Source organism: Homarus americanus, unplaced genomic scaffold (genome assembly GCF_018991925.1).
Source record: "Homarus americanus isolate GMGI-L3 unplaced genomic scaffold, GMGI_Hamer_2.0 scaffold34360, whole genome shotgun sequence".
NCBI lineage: Eukaryota > Metazoa > Arthropoda > Malacostraca > Decapoda > Nephropidae > Homarus > Homarus americanus.
Window position 1 is genome coordinate 815,872 of NW_024739403.1, and position 21,321 is coordinate 837,192.

The 21,321-nt window shown below is 35.7% G+C and overlaps 1 protein-coding gene across 2 annotated transcripts in view; it reads right to left on the minus strand.

The window, feature by feature from the left end:
- Window positions 1-7,719: 7,719 nt before the first annotated feature.
- The window catches only part of LOC121874688 (putative ferric-chelate reductase 1 homolog), an 82,784-nt gene continuing 69,182 nt past the window's right edge, over window positions 7,720-21,321 (minus strand). Inside the window, exons 4-10 of one of the 2 annotated variants that reach the window (XM_042378933.1) lie at window positions 19,814-19,982; window positions 17,941-18,041; window positions 17,139-17,250; window positions 11,335-11,430; window positions 8,847-9,003; window positions 8,246-8,466; window positions 7,720-7,966 (exon numbers count right to left, since the gene is read on the minus strand). In XM_042378933.1, the coding sequence (XP_042234867.1) occupies window positions 7,736-7,966; window positions 8,246-8,466; window positions 8,847-9,003; window positions 11,335-11,430; window positions 17,139-17,250; window positions 17,941-18,041; window positions 19,814-19,982 (1,087 nt within the window). In that variant the 3' untranslated portion in view covers window positions 7,720-7,735. Of the gene's footprint in view, window positions 7,967-8,245; window positions 8,467-8,846; window positions 9,004-11,334; window positions 11,431-17,138; window positions 17,251-17,940; window positions 18,042-19,327; window positions 19,983-21,321 lie in introns of both variants that reach the window. The other variant, XM_042378932.1, reaches the window with a different exon arrangement.

The window sequence follows — 21,321 nt, forward strand, 5'->3', positions numbered from 1 at the left end:
GCATATTCAATAACAATATCCATCCATAATTGTATAAAACTTAAAAAAAAAAGTCAAAGTTTAAGACAGCTAACATGAGAATTGCTCGATATATAAGAATTTAAGTGTGAATAATAATGGGACCTAAATGTTTTGTGCAAATTCTTTGTAAACTTAATACAGCTTTACACATACTGTACTACACTTCATATTCTCAGTACAGTAATTTTCTTTCTACTAATACAACATGAATATAAATCAGTGCATACGAGGTCACAAGCATAATTTTTTTTTCAAATAAAATTTATATTAAACATCATTGTACTGTATACTGTTGAATGTTGTTAAATGTTTTAAAATTCACTACAGTACAGTATATACTTTCACACTAAGTATTCCATTAAAAAACTTGACAATATTAAAAGTAACACATATTTCACTGGCATACATCATTGAGGCATGATGTCAATAACTGTGTAGTTAAAAGTTTGTGTCACTCGGTAATCAAAACCTCAAGACATATAGGTTAACTTATAAAAGGTGTGAAAAAAAGTATAATAGTATTCACAACACTTTCACAACGAGGTTGTTTGTATACAACCATATAGTTCCCTACCTATGAAACCCAGAATAAAACTGCAACATAATATACACCTATTTTACAATCATACACTGGATTCTCATTATGCTTATTCCCTTACATCAGGAGGATCTAGGTTGCAGGCTTTGTTAGAATATCATTTAGTCACTGCATTACTTCACTGCAATGATCATCAGTCAACTTCATTCTTCCCAAAAGATGATACCCCAGTCCTTCAGGGTTTCTTCACCTACAGCAACGATGACAATAAGTATTGCAGTAATCAACCAATTGATGAAGAAATAAAGAGCCAGTATTGCCACCAAAAGCTCTACCCTGAAAAAAAAAAAAGAATTCTATGTCAGTACTGAAAAAGGCAGCTAATATATAGTTTCACATTCACAATTTTAACAGCAAAGTAAATGATGATAAACTACTGGCAGACTGCACTTAATGTCAGGGTTTTGTTCCTGAAATCTGCAATGTTAATCAAAGTGGCACTAATAGAAACTGAAAACCCATAAGCCTTATAAGTTTCATGCCAGGGGTATTCCCAGGACCTGCAAAAATGATTTCTGGTAATTTATCTTGCTTAAAGGTTAGTTTCTTCCAAATATGAAACAAAACCTTTATTTAATCCAGAAAATACAATCAGTCCTTAGAGGAATAACGAATTCTGAAACCCTATATATGCAGATAGATGGTAAACCACTTCCTACAAGAAACCTAGGAAGAAGCACAATATTCCTGGTGGAATTTTGGAGCCACTCGAGTTGTTTTTTCTAGCACAAAAACACTTGTAAACAGATAAAAATAACATGAATTATAGTCTGTTCACTCAAACCTTGCTACTGACAGTTTGTAGCAAGGCAGCCAATTGACTGGTAGACAAACACAAGAAAATCACTACATTTCTTTTGTATTTAATCTATGATATTTATATACTGTACTGATATTTTATGATCATAGTAATACTGTAGCTATTCTGTGTTGATTCTGATAACCCCACAGATGTAAACTTCTTGCTGCATGACATTATGCAGTATGGTAGAGGATATGTAATAACAAGAGCAAATGAGAATGAGAAGAGGGAGGTGAAAGTAAGGTGGAAAATAAGACCGTAGCAGAATTTTTGGGACTATTACTTTAGGTTAGATTCAAGTGAGAAGAAGGCATGAAATAAATAAGATAAAACCCTCATGAAATAACTTATAAAATGTATATTCAATTAAATTCAGTACTGAAACACTATCCATTCACTAGAAGCACTTACTGGAGAGTCTGTCCTTTTGTCAACTGGGTGAAGTGGGTTCGCTACCATTCATTTCTTTCATGGGATACACATTGTTTATACGTTCTGCCTTAGAGTCACTCACACACTGTCCAATCTGTGGAATTCATTAAAATTTCAACAGTTTGCAATTAAAGGATATTTAGTTTGAAAATTATTTCATGGGGCAACTTCTGTTTACAAATGAATCAATTTTTAATGATAAATCATTTACTGTTAATTTCTACCAAAGTCTACAACAAACCTCAATAAGCTATATAAATAATTATGAATTTTTATTTTAAAGACTTGAAATAGATCTCATTCACATTTTGACATTTATATGTACCCTGTACATTGTACAGTACAGTAGATTGTCTACTCTGAGGGAATATTCCAAGAGAATTAAGCTTTTAAACCTAATTGCACTAAATCAAAGTGTTGTTTCAATGGAATAATTTAGTTTGGTACTTGAAACACAAAATACTAAAACTTAAGAGTCACCAAGATGCACTTCAGTCCATCTCCTAGAACAAAAAAACTCATAAATCAACACAGCTAAAATTAATGGATGCAACTGATGTTTTACTGGCTGGGAGATGAGGGAGGGAGGAGGTGAGGTGATATGTTTGACATTGATGCCAAGGTCCTGCTTATTTATTTATCTGTCCTGAAAAGTAACTAAACTTTTCTCTTGTAAATATCACTGAACTGACATGGGAGAATATAATTAACATTTAACAGATTCTTATAAGATAGTGATTAATTTGAATATAAACATGCTATAGCTTGCATTAGACATAAAATTCTAGTTCTAATTTAAGAAATTTTATTACAAGAACTATACTTTATCTCTTTGCAAAATATATAGCGTTTATATTCAAATTATTACTGTCTTGCAAGTTAGAAATCAAATTATTCACCTAATTTTAGTCTGTTACATTATATAAGATAAAAAAACTTCAAGCCTAAAACACCAAACCCTGGCTGGGAAGAAGGGGGGGGGGAAATGACAGTGACATGTTTGATTGACAGTTGGCACCAAAGGTCTAGTGAAGTATTTATTTGTTTTTTTATGTCCTTTAGGTTGAGTTTATGTCTTTTGCTTATAAAATGTCACAGAAGTGACTGGGGAGAATATAATTTACATTGCTGGAATTCTTATCAGATAATGATTAATTTGAATATAAACATGCGATAGTTACTAGACAAAAATTTTAGTAATAATTTAGTACAATATTTTTGGTACATGTACAATTACAGCTTTGCCCTTAGGACAGTGTAAGTGCCCAGAGAAACATTAGAAAATTTTAAATATGATGTGCAGATTGACTTGGCAAAATAGAAGGGTTCGCTTTAAATTAAAACATTGTTCAATTGTAAAATGCTTTCTTTTAAATTCAATTCAATTGAATCATTAAATTACGTTTCACTGTATATTAGTATGTAATTTATAATTTAAACTGAGTCTTATTCAAATTTTGTACAAATTATCATTTTATTCAAGTACTTAACTAACTGAACTTTAGTTCACACCAGTAAAATGTTTTTGGCATTATTCACCTATATTTTTTTCTTTTTTATTCCAGCAACATATATTTTATAAAGTATTTGTCAGACAAATAAACTTCATTGTCATATGAAATGAAAACTAAATCAAGATACATAAATTAAAAAAATTTTGTGGTGAATGAAACCCTTTTGTGAAATTCCCTTGAAATCTATTGTGGCAGCCAAAGGGTTACACACATTGAATTTCTATAAATTTTGAAATGTAAAATTTTCAAGCTACATTTTATGTATTTTACATGCAATATTGAAAATTTCCCTCGACTAGTTCTTAAAGAAACACGAACAAGTAAACACCGAATTAAACTTACCGAGAGGATAAGATGAACTGAGCAGTAAAGGCAATAAAAATTATCATAAATGTTGTCCACTCTGGAGCTCCAATCAGTGGAAAACCAAAGAAGATAGCTGTGATGCCATGATTCGAGCACTGTTTCCAACAAACCAATGTAACCAGTTGAATAGAGGCGACGCTACTTGGATAAGACGCAAAGGGCCATGAAATGCTGAATAAAAAAGAACTGGGCAAGAAAATTTTATCATATAAAATACAATATTCTTTGTTTCTGTAATAAACTGTATACACAAAATCCCATTTACCTGCATTACATGCTACTTCTGAATTTAAAAAGAGCTCAATATTTATCAATATTTGAGTCATAGTCCACTAACCAATCTCATATTTCTGTGCTTTAACAAATGAGTTACTGCTTACTCACCTCATTATTATGCCATGCTGAATACCCACTGACAAACACTTGTGAATACTGTAGCTTAATTTCATGATGCAAATTTGAAGAGTTGTTCAAAATATATATATATATATATATATATATATATATATATATATATATATATATATATATACACACACACACACCTCATGATCAGCCGCCTGGCACAGGATTACTACTCACATCAGGGCTCAAAAATAATAATAATAATAATAATAATAATAATAATAATAATAATAATAATAATAATAATAATAATAATAATATCTATTATTATTATTATCATTACAACATATTCTAAAATTAATAGCAAATTAATAAAAATAAAAATAAAATACTGTACTAAAAAAATAATAACAATAACCATAAATAAACACAAAAACGAAAAAATAAATCAAGAGTGAGAAACGATATACAGTACATTATGTAAGTTGTGCTGTCCAAGTAAGGGAAACAATTGAGACCCTGCAATTGTGTGTAAATGAGGCAGAAAGTCAGATCAGCAACCTGGGACTTGGTCATAATTTTCGTGATGCCATATAGCAGCAGGGTCTACCATTAAAGAACACATTATGCTTCCAATATCTTCCCAGGCAGTAGTACCTCCCTGAACAAATTATGGGAAAAAATTTGAAGAAAACAAATTGTTTGGTTTGAGAATGTAGTTTGGTAAAACAACTGAAATGAGTGTGATTGATGTAAATACAAGGATGAGATAATGTGATAACACCGTTGTACCACATTGAAAACATAGCTTCTTGTCTGATCAGCCAAGTTTAGCAACAATGGGTGTGTTAGTAGTACTTGGATGGGTGGCTGCCTGGCCCTAACTAAGAGCACCAGATGCTGCTGGCATAAAGACTCTACTGGAAACAAACCTCTGATGGCTTTGTCAGCTGTCATTGGTCAAATTGACTGAATATCAGTTAAAAAACAAACAGAATTTGCACTGGTACTACTTTGGTAGGGCACAAGCAATCTATGCCCCTCTGCATCAATGCAGATAATATGTTCCCCTGCAAGTGTTCTGCATGCTCCTATCAGTCACATTTGTATGTTATCAGCATACATGTACACAAGTGCTATTGCATAATGTTTGTTGTGATTATTTTTTCTTCAAACTTCCCAAAACCCCTTAATACAATTGTCAATAAATCCTCTCACATGAATTAACTTTATTTTATCACTTTGGATGTGAAATTGGAAGGGAGGAGTATTTGGTGGATGTACTAATAATACCAAAAGACAAATGCTTAAAGTGTGACCCCAGGAAGTTTGTTAGAAATATGAGAGGTAGAAACTCTGCAATGAAGAACTCTGAGAGAATATTTAGTGTTTGGACCAAAGTCAATGATGAGTTTGTTGATGACACAGGAAAAAGCAAGGCCATTAAGGCAGGAATTAAACAGCAAGAAGGTAAGGGAATTTCAAAGCAAGCCATGGCTGATTTGAGAGATTGAGGGGGCATACAATCCTGCCTAATTTTCATGTTACTAGGAAACAACAAGTGCGCACATCACAGTGGCAGGTACTTCTTGGATGAACTTAAAAACATTATCAAGTAAGATGTACACTGTAGTTTCCTATGCAAGTTTGCAATGCACACAAGACAGGCCTACTGTTAATTGCCAAGGGGCAGGGAAGAAAACTATATCAAGGGTACAATGCTTCCAGATCAAATGATATTTTTTGTCTTTAGGGAAAGAAAATATGCTGAATATCAAAGAGTAAAGGTGCCCATTTCTCACTTTTTTCAACTAAATATGTCTCTACTTAGTTTCAATTTCTACCTTGCTTGTTCTTTAGCTTTCTCACTGTATATTGAATGCCAAATCTTTTGTTTTTACATGTATGAGTGTATCTTACAGTGTAAATAACTGACTACGGTTTCATATGGTATCCAAACTTCACTGTAGAACGCTTTAACAAAAGCTGAAATTACTGGTGCTGAATATGTACCACTCCGTTACATATATAACTTACACTACTGAAGTATAATCCGGATAAAAGTCCCGATTTTGTATTTGATTATGTACCCCTACACCTGGTACAATAGTTAACAGGCTAGTGGCTATATAATACTGTATACATTTGGAGCTTTGAAATCAAATATATTATTTTGATTTGCCTTAGTTCCTGTCCTGTCTGCTTTCAAATATATTAATACATGGGTGATAATACAAATTTACGGTGTAGATTCACCATGAACCACTAAAAACCTAACGTAAAGCAAAATTAACGCTAAATGAGGGATAGCAAGGAATAATATCAGTGGAGATGGCATTTTGTAATTGTTGCATAAACTGAAACCATAAATGTTGTGGAATTATTATTACATTACTCAAATGTGGCTTAGAAATACATGAGTGTGTATGTAAAATTTTTGTTCAAAACCACTGGAGAACTCCTAGACACTGCGAGTTTGACATGCTAATCGCCTGCCGGGCAATTAAAAACCGGTAAATTTCTAAGATCTACTCGCCCTTCTGATATTTTGGTCGCCTCGGGCAGCCGGGTGTACGTGAATTTCTAATTTCTATCCTTGGAGACGTGTGTGGCTGCTTTGCTGTATGCCGTCACATCACATGGGAGAACGGAGAGTGCAGTTGGTCGCAGATACAGCTCACTGCCTCGATACATACATTCACTTCCCATACATACACACCCATGCTCAGCATTTTTCTTATTTATAATTTTATATTATATCAACTTTATTTCCAAGCCACATAAGATTACTGTATTGTTATGTTTTTTCCACAACTTTTATAGTTTCATTACGGGTAGCAAAGGCAACATGCCGTCACACAGGGTCCACCTCATCCCCAAGTTATCCCACATCACGGGCGGATCCAGGAAGGTTTGGGGGGAGAGAGAGAGAGAAGTTTAGGGGGAATATAGCGAGCAAAATGAGCCCACCCAGGTGGGGATTTTGGAAGAGCGCTGTAAGCCAGCCAGCCAGCCAGCCAGCCCCCCCCCAGAATTTTTTTTTTAAATCTGACCAATATCACGACATTTTAAGGCCATGAGCACTTGATATTTGGGGATATTCCGAGGTCAATAGTAATTACTGTAATTACTTTTTATGAAAAAAAAAATAAATAAATAAAAAAAATTGCTCGAATATAATACTGTACATACTGCTTTAGAGAAAAGTATTGGAATTTTCTGATAAAAAAAAGGGGGGGTGTTCTGGAATCCAGGACCCCCCCGATCTGCTCTTGCATCATAGTGAGTCAAGCTATTGCTTACACTGAATTTTGACCTAACGCTAAATGAAAAAGGATGTTAAAAATTTTATATCACTAAACCGTATTATAGTTAAATAAATTAATGCTAAACTGCACTTAAAACATATCACTAATATACAGTACTATTATACTCTCGTATAACACAAACCAATATGTTCTATTTTTCTTGTACAGTCTCGTTCAAGATTCTTCAAACACTGCTGGAGACAGCTGGCAACTCAAGGCCGTTTGTTTACTATAGTACATAGTAAAAATTATGAATAAATGTAAAAGTGATCGGTGATTGGTTACTTAGTTCCCCGTTGCTTAATTTAATGGTTGGGCTTTCTTGTTTCATATTATATTATACTACGTACTATAGTAAACAAACAGCCTCGTGTAGCCAGCTGTCTCCAACAGTGTTCGAAGAATCTTGAACGAGACTGTACATAAATACAGTATCATCCTTACCAGTAGAAATGATTCCAAGAACAGCATGAGGATTTTGACTAGGCTCAAGGTCAGTCCAGCCTTTCAAGTAGTAGACAATGAGAACAAAGCCAGTCACTGTCAAGCCCCATGTCAGTCCCATAAAGAGGCGATGGAACTGCAAACAGAGAAGTTGCATCATTTGCTTAATAATCTTTACTGAAATTTTATAAAGCAATAAATACTACCAGCATTTGCCAAATTGACATAAAAAATTCAAAGCAAACAACCCCTCCTCCAATTTTATTAGTACTGCATTACCAAAACAGTTCATTATGTAGAATAATGAAAACATATTTTTTCTATCAATACTTAGTGCTTACATTTCTGTCATTATAAATCAGGTGACAAACTAAAAATTAATTTAAAAAAGATTGCAATTGCATGAAATGCTTACATGGAACCACTGGTCAATATTACAGCAACGATGCCTCAGCCAGGTAGTCTTGTAATAACGTGCAAAAATAATGCCACAAGAGGCAGCACAGATCCAGGCACCAATCATGAAGCAAGCATGGAGTGTCTTGAAGATTTCACTAGAAACCCCAAGAGAATCAAATTTATCCAGGGAAGAACTCCCAAATGATGCAATGCGATTATCATGGTATCGCAGTCCACCTGAAAAGATTTCAGTTAGTTATTTCCTTGTGAGATAGTTTACCCATCTTTGTATTTCTCATCTTCATTCTCAAAAGTGAAGATCACAACTATATACCTAAAGTAATAATCATTCCAAAAATGCACTCCTTTCTTTTACAATTTCCTACTTCAAAAGTTAATACCATGGGTTATTCTTAAAAATTAGTCAGTTATTGAATTTAAGAGTATTTCATGAGCTATCCTGTCGTGAAAACAGAATGTTAACTGCTGGATATAAATCAATAACCTGCAAATGCGGAATATATTTTTATACAAAGTATTTTCTAAAAGATCTGGGATCACTCAACAATTCAGGTCATTTATTACTCAAGGCAGTAAAAATATAATAATATACTAACTTTCCCCTGCAGGACCTGTGGCAAGCATCAAATGGAAGGTATCAGTATCTAGGTCAAAAGTAACGGCTGTAATCTCTGTTAGGGCCTGGCGGATGAATGTGCAGTACACCTTGCCATCTACTTGTAGCGTCTTAATATCACTTAAGCCATATTTGCTCTGAAAATATTTAACGTAATTATATTATGCATCACTGTTTCTGGTACTATAACTAAACTAAAGCAGGATTTATATTAACTTGTTATACACATTATCAAATTTATATTATAAAACTTCTGTATATGTTCACCTTATACATAGACAACCCTATTGCATACTGTACAGTACAGGTGTACTGTAGGGGAAAAAGGTGGATAATCTGATTTTTTTTTTTTTTTTGTACAAGTATCTCCCAATTTATGATCTCCCTATTTACGGTATACTGCTTTAATGGTGGTGATGCATTAAAACCATCCCCCTATTTATGATGTAAACAAATCGCATGAATGATGGTCATCATCCTGCCAACGAAGAATATGGAAGGCATCTTTCATTTCACTCGTCAGCTGCGGCCTACCCACACGCCACCATGCGGTCACCCAGTGCACTACAGTTTCAAGCTTTGTTCCATGGCGATCACACATGGCCATGACCATGTAGGACCTACAGTGTAGGTCAATGATTATTGGTGTTGTTACTTATCATTGGTGTGTGTGTGTGTTTTTTTTTTTTAACCTTACAGTGCGGACATCACTAACGATCACATTGTACCCGTACTCTGTTTTGGGGACTGTGATGTGATGTGATATTTGCTATGTTTTTTTGTTACTGTAAAGTACTTCACCTTGTTGTTGTGAAAATGTGAGCAGTATTGGTTGCTATCATTGTTTTTAAGTTAACATCATTTGCTCTGTTTTTGTGACTGAAGTGGGCAGTGTAACTTCGAAAATATCTGGGAGGGTCACGGCACCAAGGAAAACAGTCTCTGCAGGTGAAGCTTGATACTGTCAAGTGGCAAGAGATTCCACAGAGGCTGTGTGGGAGTCAGTGTGATGTTTCCACTCCACCTTCAAGAATCCCCTTAGCTTTGAAGGGGACATGGAATGACAACCAGGCCTGTTCTTAATGATGTGGCAAGTGTTGTTTAATTGTGTTGTAGGCGAAGTAGTATTGTAGGAATTAGTTTTTTCAGCGATACATGTGGGTGTTGGGCTGGCTGGGAACGTTTCCCATTGAACCCCATGTTATAATGATCCCAATCAACGATATTTCAATTTGCGATAGGTTTTTCAGGAATGTAACTCCTTCGTAAATCAGGGGCTATCTGTACATGCTGATAAAAATATCTTGACAACTGTTTGTAAACAATGACTATCATATAAAAATAGCATTCTGACAATATACATTTAAATATATAAATGATAAAAATCATACATTACTGTATAATGTATGGATGGAAGAACAATATAATTTTTTATCTGTGATGGAATGAAGTAGACATGACAGTGAACGCTTTGAAGGGTAATATGAAAGCTGTGCAGATTAGCAGTGCCCAGCAGCTCAATCTTGTAGCCAGGCAAATGATTTTCATGTCCATGTGCCTGGTACTTGCCCGGCAGACAAGCTAATATTTTAAGAAGTAAATATCCCAAGAATTTTTCAGGTGCTGCCTGATTCCACTTCCCATACATGCTTAATCAGGGAGGTCATTAGTGTAGTACTGTACCAGGATTGGTGACCAATGTCAGGTGTAGGTAATTTACCTTTACATTAAGCCACTGAACTGCCTCTAGTCAGTTGGCCAACTTGTCAACATTTCAAAGGAACCACCAAGGTAAGAGGTTGTAAATGTGAATTGACAGAAGTTATGACCTTAAGACAAGTGTCACTGCTGCTAACACCAGACTATAGAGGTGAGGAGACAGTAATTATGACACCACACGACAAAGGATATTGCCAATGACACCATTTAGACAGACAAGTGATCTGTGAGCTGATACATACAATAAATTTAAATGTTTTAAAGTGTTTATTTAACTTTCCCCATAAAAAAAATCTGGAAAACACATTACCTCCAAAAAGTTTCTGGAAAAAAAAAAGATAAAAGGGGGGGGGGGCATAGAAATTTCAAAATCACATGCCTGATATAAGTTTATGCTTCACATAATCTGCACAGCCTGTTAATATGATTGACAAGTGACCTATATTCCAACAGGTTAGCTAGTACATTTAAGGGTGCCACTGTACTTTTACGTGAATGGGTAATGAAATATAGGTGAATCAAAACAGGCAAGAAGAAAAAATAAGGAGACATAACAGAAAACAAGTGTGAAATTTGAGATCATGTCTGCCACCACATGGGGCTACAGTATCAATATGGGAAATCAGAAATGAATTTATGCTGTAATCCCATTTTCTAACCCATCAAGGTCTGGACAACTCGGATAATGCATCAACAAACCTATAGGTAACTGCTTATGTACTTATTCATAGTATCATTACTCAACTTACTTTAGCAAGTAACTCATTGCTCTTTCCATTATTATAAGCCATGAGGACATCCACTTCACCATTCAGAACTCTGCATGCCATAACACTGTCCGATCCCTGAAAATATAATTTTGGTTTGGTTATATGAAAAATAAAACTACAGTACAGTACTGCATCTATTTAAGACTGAAGATATGATCTATACAGTACATACAATTTTAATAGGATGAGATATATAGAAATATTATAAAATGTCAAAAAGCTAAGCATCTTTGAGATAATATAAATTTAAAAGAGAAAGGAAGCAAGGAGAATGAATTCCAAGAAAATAAAACATTTAAATCATTAAAATACTGTACAGTATAGAATGAATTGCAAGAACCTACTGAAGGCAATGGGAGACTGATAACAAGCAGGGTTGTGAAGAGTTAATATGGGAAGATGTTGTGGGACTGAACTGTGTGGATCAACTGTAGTTTAGTATAAAAGAGTATTCTCCTTGATTAGAAAAGTGTCAGACAATTCTTGGTTAGGATTTAAAAATTATCACCAACAAAAGAAAGACAAGATAGCTGTAAATATCTAAACTGGATATAATTATGAACAGGAACACACAACTACCTGTACAATACTGTATCCTGTAATGAGACCATTGATCTAATACTAGGTTTTTAAGGAAATATATATTTACCCAATAGCCACCTACTAGAGATGGCCATGCTGAGGGAAGAAGGCCAGTGGCCTGTTTATGATCCCTCCATTGTTCTTGATAATATTGTCAAGGGTTACTTTGAAGTGCAGTACTGTCCTTGATACTGTTCTACAGCTTGGGCTGGTAGATTGTTCCATAGGTCTACCACCCCCTGTATGAAAAAGTATTTCCTTATATTCGTTCTGCATGATAACTTGGCAAGCTTGTGCATGTAGTTAGGTCCTCTCACATTGATGGTTTGTGACATCATGAAGAAATGTCCCAGGCTCATGTTCTCCATCCCTTCAGGATTTTAAGTGTTTCAATGATATCTGCCCTATTGTGCCTTGTCTGAAGGGCTGTTAGTCCTAAGTCTATTTGGAAAAATGAGACCATATAGTTCTGAATTAATCTTAATCGCTCTGTGTTGCACTTTTTCTATGGATGCTAGATCTTTCTGCAGGTAGGGGTTTCCTGCCTGTATACAGTAATCCAGACTGGGAAGTACTTAAAGTTTGTACAGTTGAAGGAGCATTTTCCTATCTTGGTATTCAAAGGAATGCTTTATAATTCCCAAATCTCTATTTACTTTCCTTACTGTCTTCAGTTAATGATCTATCACAATACCAAGATCTTTCTCCTAATCGACAGAATCCAGAAATTTTTTTATTATGAGAATGTTTGAGCTTAGTGTTGTTGTATCCTGCATGTAGGACTTTGCATTTCATAATGTTAAAGAGCATTTGTCAGTTTTGAGACCATTTGAACAGCTCAGTCAGGTCCTTTTGCATTGTTGTGACATCATCTTGACTTGCTACCTTCCCAAATATTTTTGTGTTGTCCACAAACTTGACATTGTGGCTTGATATATTTTCATCTATGGGAAGTTATTTATATAGATCACAAACAAGGTGGGTCCAAGGATAGGGCCTTGTGGTACTCCAATGAGAACTTTTTTCCATTCAGAATGTACTCATTTATTACCACTCTTTGTTGCCTGCCTTCGAGCCAATTGTTAATCCACGTCAAAATTTTGCCTGTGATGTCAAGTGCCTGGATCATAATAGTCTAGTCGGGCATGTGGGACTTTATCAAATGCCTTAGAGAAATCCATGTACAACACATCCACTGGTGAGCCATGGTCCCGATACTCTGTTATCGTTTAAAGGAATGTGAGTAAGTTTGTTAAGATAGGATTTTCTTTCCACAAAACCTTGTTGTGGTGCGTTGATACGACAGTGTTCGGTCAGGTGTTGGATGATGGCATCCCTAAAAAATTTCGCAGAGCTTGCATATACGTGATGTTAGGTTGATCAGCCTGTAGTTTTCGGTTCCTACCATTCCTGTATACAAGGGTGATGTTGGCTTATTTCCAGTCCCTTGATCGAAGGATTTCTTGAATAAGAGTCTTAGAACTGCGCAAATCTCATTTGTCACCTCCTTTATTACCTTGGTCTGTACTCCATTCACTCCAGGGACTTTCAATTCATTCAAGCTTATCACTATCCTTTTGATGATATCTATAATTGCTATTTCTCTGAAACCATTTTTCATCCCTGAGGTATACATTCTCTTTGGTATTGGCATGTTATTCATTGCCTCTTATGTGAATACTGATGCAAGATCTTTTTCTTTTACCTTTATCCTCTTTGCCATTGACTGTTAGCCACTTGGGCAGTCGATCACATCGCTGTTATGCACTGTTGGCAAGTACAGTACAGTACTGGGCATGTACTACTGACTACAGAATATATCTGTACCTGTGCCAGCATTGTCAAGTCTGGCTTGAATGAGCTCACACTCGGTGCCATCACAACACTCTCTGGCAGATTGTTCAAAGGGTTTACAGACAATAAAATTTACGTGAAATAACCTAACCCATATTTAGCCTATACTGTACTCATATGCAATTTCATAAAATATGAGTTCCTAGTACAGTATCTGTACTGTAAAACTTTTGTGTATTTAAAATTCCCGAAACTTTCTTTGAAAAGTGGTTGAAGTAGATTTCTCAACTGAATAATCAATAGTGCTTGAAACATGATAATCCCCCCAAAAAAAAATACATAAAGATATTTGCTTTTATAATGTGCACATCTTTTTGCTCTCTGAAACATTCATGATTGTATCCAAATTCAGAAATACTGTAGTCATGAATTAAAACTGGAAAGTTATTTTACAACTAGGTAATCTTAGTACCTGTATACTGTACTTCAAAGTAAAACAAGAAAAGACAATTATTTCTCATAAACAATAACATTTGGAAAAGTGTCTAACATGCCCAATCATGTAATACATACAGATAAATCATAACTTTGTAAATTACTTGTCCCAAAATTCATACATTTACAGAAGATATGAGAGTTGATTTTTCAAAACTGGCATTACAAAGAAACTGTAAATTCCAAAGATTTAAAAAATGGTTAAATTTCACCCAAATTAATACAGTGGTCCCTCGGTTAACGAACTCAATCCGTTCCAGCAGGTTGTTCGTTAACCGAAAAGTTCGTTAACCGAAACCATTGTTTCAATGGGTTTTTGGGTAATTGGTTCCAGCTCACCGAAAATTGCCTAAATTCAACAAAAATGGTAGAAAAGTTCACTTACTTTGATGTGTGTATGTAGAAGGCTCCTGGATGATGATGATGATGTGCATTTGAAGTGGGAGGTGGAGGAGGAGGAGAAGGGAAAAGAGAAGGCATTGGGGTGGAAGGGAAATCACCCCATGGCACCATTTTACCCATAAAATTTTAGTTCTCTTGGTGTATTTCAAGATTATTTTCTTTAAATCAACACTGCACTGCACTATATATTGTCAATATGTAAAATAAATTTCAAAATGACCAATAATTTGCTTGGAAACACAGAAAAAAAGCGTTTAGTTGAAGAGAGTCTCAAGCAAGATGTTACCTCCAGTGAAAACAGAGAGAGACTAACGCCTGTTTGCTGTGTTAAGAGGCTGGATGCCGCGCATTAAACTAGTCACTTTACCTTCAATTATGTTCAATAATTGTTAAAATGACTAAAAAATTGAATACTGTATTAAACTTTTAAAATTACAGTGACCCCTCGTTTAACGAACACCTCGGTTAACGTAATTTCGATTAACGAACTGCCTTCCATAAGGATCTTCAATTCGGTTAACGAAAAAAAATTCGGTTAACGAAGTTCTTACGAACCGACCTCAACATGTTTTCGCTTGCACTGACCGGGCAACCAGCTTTAGTATCAGTCCGCCAATACATTAATCGGTTCTAGGGCTTAAATTCCTTACTATTTTAGTAAATATCAAGAAGTTTATACTATTCAATAATTTTAAAAGTTTAATGTTAATTTTTTAGTCATTTTAACAATTATTGAACATAATTGAAGGTAAAGTGACTAGTTTAATGCGCGGCATCCAGCTCTTCTTAACACAGCAAAAGTTATTGACAATATATAATGCAGTGCAGTGTTGATTTAAAGAAAATAATCTTGAATTACACCAGAGAGCTAAAATTTTATGGGTGAAATGGCACCATGGGGTGACTTCTCTTCCACCCCAATGCCTTCTCTTCTTCCTTCTTCCATCCCCATTCTAAATCCCATCATCATCATCATCCAGGAGCCTTCTACATACACACCTCAAAGTAAGTGAACTTTTCTACCATTTTTGCTGAATTTAGGAAATTTTCGGTGAGCTGGAACCAATTACCCAAAAACCCATTGAAACAATGGTTTCGGTTAACGAACTTTTCGGTTAACAAACGACCTTCTGGAACGGATTGAGTTCGTTAACGGAGGGGTCACTGTATTGAATAGTATAAACTTCTTGATATTTAATAAAATAGTAAGGAATTTAAGCCCTAGAACCGATTAATGTATTGGCGGACTGATACTAAAGCTGGTTGCCCGGCCAGTGCAAGCGAAAACATGTTGAGGTCGGTTCGTAAGAAATTCGTTAACCGAATTTTTGTTCGTTAACCGAATTGAAGATTCTTATAGAAGGCAGTTCGTTAACCGAAATTTCGTTAACCGAGGCGTTCGTTAACCAAGGGATCACTGTACTACAGTATACAATCTCAAATTCCCTTAAACTATTTATTCAAAATTTGTGAACCTTTCATAAAAAAAAGAAAAACCACTGATTTTATAAGCTTCAGTCTACAAAGTGGGCTACAACTGAAAGTTGATGCATAATTAAGGCCTTTAGTAAGTACGGGTGTCCTTAGTCATCATCATTAACTCCAAATTTAATTGAATCTTTCCTCTGGGTACATACTATCAAAGAAGTACAGCATCTACGCACATTTCATGTGAAACAACCTGACACCACAGATGATGAATATTGCAAACTACCATATACTGCATAACTTGCTAGTAACATTTCCTGTTTCTTCCATATGTATATTCAGAAGAAAATAGATTGATCTTGGAAACAATGTGTACTGTACTGTGGTTCATATTGCTGGTTACGTTGTGGCAAAGTTGTATTGATCATTCAGGAATTCATCAGATCCAATGTGCACAGATACTTTTTTGATCGTGTGTACCACCTACCTACCAAATAATTTAACACCGCAGTAAATGTAATTTGAGTTATTTTGCAGACTTCATCTTTCTAAATTTAGAATGGTGACCTTGATCTTTCATGATAGCCCATGTACCAAATTTGGTTATTCTGCCTCTAGAAGTATCATTAAACCACTTTTATATTCTTTACTTGACAGCTACTGCCAAAACATTCACCACTGTTGGCAGGAATATAAAGAAGCAATGGGGACGCGAACATCAAAGACTGGAGTTATAGAGAACTCTTTTACCATGTACTGTACCTATACAGGTACAGTACTTTAAAATTGTGAAATCAATATTTATGTGAAAATTAAAGGTCAGCATGCTGCCCTGTGGCACATATGATACATACATTATAATGTATTGCATACAGTATTCCAATTGTAAAATTTTCAAGGTATCAAAACTGACGTTTGCTCAGTTGATATGTGGATAGTAATCTTTAAAATATTCCAACAAAGGAAATCATAATACAGTACAACTTTCCTATGAATCTTTTCACGTTTGAAATCTTTGTGTTAAAATTTTGCAACAGATACTGTAACTAGTACAAGGACAAAAATTAGTAAAAAATCCTCACCATCTTTTCATCATCAGAGAGAGCAGCAGCAACATAACCAGAGTTAATGGTTCCCATGATTTCAAACTTGTATCCAGAAGAAGCTTTAGAGTAGGTCATCATCATGTCGCAGCTGAGAAAAATAAGTAGACATTGAGTGGCAACTAAATATTTTAACACTATTACTGGTAAAACTAGGCAAATCACCTTATGAAAATTATTCTATAATAAAGAAATTTTGCTGTCAATTTTACTAAAGAATTTAAAGTTAAAAATTTACACTACCCTCTAATGATGGAAAAGACATCTAACAAACAAATGTAACTATGAAAAAAAATGTAACTGGTATGAACCTGCTTTGATCAACACCACTATTGTAAAATTTTTCCACCCTTCCTCTTCAAGAGCCCAAGTCCTATTCCTCACTGATACAATACGACAACTTTACTTTTGGCTGACCTTCACCTGGACCTCAACTCTCAAGTCTCACCAATACATCATCTCACCTTGTGTCTCACCTATGTCTCAACTTTCACTGTTCACACCTTGAACCTTATCTCTCATTGTCTCATTGGTACCACATCTTTCATTGCTCCTACCTTGTACCCCATCTATCAGTCTCTTCTTTCACTGTTCCTACCTTGTACATCATCTCTCACCGTGTCTCAATTTACCTCACATCTCAATGTTACCACCTTGTACTTCATCTCTCCCTGTGTCTCATCTTTACCTCATCTCTCACTGTTCTCACCATGTACCCCATCTCTTACAGCCACTTATCTGTTTTTTACCTGAAGCAATAATTGTGCTGTACTGTACTTACTTGTTCTTTCCCTCACAGCCTGCAGGGAAGCCAAAGCATCCTTTTGCTTTCTCACAGTCGTCATAGATGTTTGTCAGGTCACGTTCCATGTTCTGTTCCTCCTAAAATTAATACACGCACAATCTTAGCCTCATTTTTTAATATCTTTTAAAAAAGTGTAGTGGTGCATCCAATATACTTTTTAATTACCGTACTTGATTACTAGCTCTGATTTTTTTTCAACCTTCTAATTTTTCAATAAATAAAATGATAACTGTACTGCTATACTGTACATTAAATAAAAAAAATCAACTCTATACGATACCACTAAATGAATTCAAGTCAAAAGAAAATTAAATCTGCAAAGCAAAGTTGATTGTTTAGTACAGGAGGGGCTGTGGAAGACCAAGTTGAAAATAGTTATACAGGTATAATCTTTTTAACATTTGAGAACGCCATCACCTTAGCTGCTGAATAGGATTAAATAGCAATATTTATGGAGAATAAAATAGCATTTACAAAATAAAATGACTCATAAAAATGAGCAATGTGATATAATATTACTTTAAACTGCTTTATTTCCAATACATCAACAAAGTATTTGTCATTTAAAACATGCAAAAAGTTATTATTGCCTTCACTTTTGTTACAACCAAGTCATATAAACCACAACCACTCCCATGCACATTCAGATTCCCACAACACACTCACCACATCATGCACTTCACCAGGGACAGAGATTTTTACTCCTTAACTATGCTACCCATCTACTTTTTCCTAAGAACACATTCAAATTATCTAAACCAGAAATTATTAATGTAAAGCAATGTTATTAGTTAAAGGCTTTTCATTACAAGTACAATACCTGTGTTGAAACCTGCCACCAGAGGTCACACATGCTGTTTACCATGGAGTCAAGAACACCACCACCACAGTAATGGGAGGAAATAAATTATTGCATGGTTTTTAGATATTACTATGTTCTATATATCTCAAACAGTTTATAGCGCAGCTAATTTAAGCTCTACTAATGAAGAGTTGGAGTATTATTTACTTACACAGTATGAGCTTTAGTATCAAAAGCTTAAAACTACTGTATTACAGTGCATACCATATATGTTAATCAAATACATACAAGTTAGTTGCACAAGTCATTAATCTACAATACAATTCTGGAATCAATCCATCTACTTTAAAATATTACACTGTGTCACCATCAAAAGTTTCGTATGTCGTTTGTTTTATATCTACAGTACTGTACATTATTACAAATAATAATACACTAATATTGAATGTTAACTTCTACTATGCGATTTTTATATTTAAAAGTGTATTTATAATACAATACATTATAACGGAGTCGTGGAAATAACTGAAGGAAGCACTTATCCTGCTATAGAGTACTAACTGGTGGCAGGTCTTGACTAGGTTCTCTAGGTGCATGAGTGGTAGAGGGTTCAGTGGTGGTGGTGGTGGTGGTGGTAGTGGCAGGCGCTGCTGTAGTCCTGAAGCGCCCCAGCAAACCAAACTTCTGTCGTGTTCTCTTGGTGGTCCTCTCTGTAGTACCAACCTTTTCCGGAGGATCTTCAACTGCTCCTGTCTCTTCTTCCTCTGTAACACCTTCGCCCTCACTAGGACCCACTGGGCTAGTTCTACCGCTATCTGCACTACTCTCACTAATGGAACTACCAGGATTAATAGTTGTAGTGAGAGATACTGGGGAAGTGGAAAGTGAAGTTGGGAAGGAAGCAAAAGTGGATGAGGGAGCACTATTATCCTCAGGACCAACCAGACTTATGTCATTCTCAACTACATCTGCACTAGGTGCATCAACCACACTGATGACAACGTCACCCGCATTCTCTGCACCAACTGTGTCCGAATCTGAGCTTACAGAAGGTACGGAACTGGCAGGGGGAAGAGTGGTAGTAGTGGTGGTGGTGGCGGTGGTGGTGGTGGTGGCTGCGGTGGTGGATTCACCAGGAACTCCTCGCTTGGAGACTGTGACCTTTTCTGAGGTGACATCCACCCAAAAGGTTTCCTTGTCACGCACAAATGACCCTCTGAAAATTAAAGAATTCTTGTGAGGAAGAGTGGTATACTGTATAATGTTCACATCTTGAAAAACAAAAGAACATTTAAAGAGATTCAAAGAAAAATGAAAATCTGCTGAACACTTCAACTTTTTACACTGGCAGGCTTTGAACTTGATTAACTACTGAATCTGATTCTTAGGCCAAAACCCATAACTGAAGCTCTGTTTCAGTATCTAGCCATCTACAGTGAATAACAGAGACGACCAGTGCCAGATTTAGACCTGTGGAGGCCCATGGGCAGCCTCTTTGTGGAGGCCCCCCTCATTATAACTACCCAAGAGGGTGGGGTGGCGAGTGAAGCGAGCCTAAACATCTGGGAGTTCTGGGGGGAGCTGTAAGCCCCCCAGGAAAATTTTGAAATTTGAACACTTCTTTGGAGAATTTTGAAGCCATATGCAGTTATATTGAGGAAATTAGAACATTGAGAAATTTTAAATTAACTGTATATTTATTGATAGTGTACAAATTCCCCCCACACACACGCACACAAAAGTGAGACATGACTGGAGTCATTCATGTGGTTTCAAGTCGACCAGCCCTGATATAGCTACTACTGCACATGTAAAAAATTGACATAGTTAATGTACTCAAAATACATAAAAATAACTCAACTTACTTGCAGCCAATCAACCTGTAGTATCTTAAAACACAATTATATATGTGAACGTATATTCTAAGAGCACACCCACCCACACTCAAGCACAAGCATCAATCGACTCTCTCTCACTCGCACCCTCACTGTGCATTTGCAAGACATGTTCTAGGAAATGACAACTGCCAAGATCATTCATCACTGAGCGGCGACGATTTCGCTCAACAAGCACACATGACAATTCTCTCTCTCATTTTACATCTGCAAGACATGTTTATGTCTACTCGTGGGAAGTTCACGAATCATGGGCGACGCAAGTCTCCTCTTTAATCGACAGACACATGACAACCGATGTGCAGATACTACAAACCCAACCCCCTCCAACCGACTGCCAACAAACACAGCGCCCTGATGGCATTTGTAATGGAAGTGATAATGAAACAAATATTTTTTTTTAATCTCAATTTTGTTATTCCATGTAGTTCATTTTTAATCAATACAGGTTGACAATCCCTTATCCGAAATCCTTGAAGCCAAAGACATTTCGGATTTTGGAATTTTTCGGTTTTCAGATTTTTTTTTCTTTTCCCACCCGGGTATAGATCACTGACCCACATCGGGGCCTGGAAAAGGGGGAGGGGGAGGGTGAACCACCACCACCACAACAACAATTCATAGGTCTAGGTAGTGATCTATGCCCGGGTGGGCTACCCG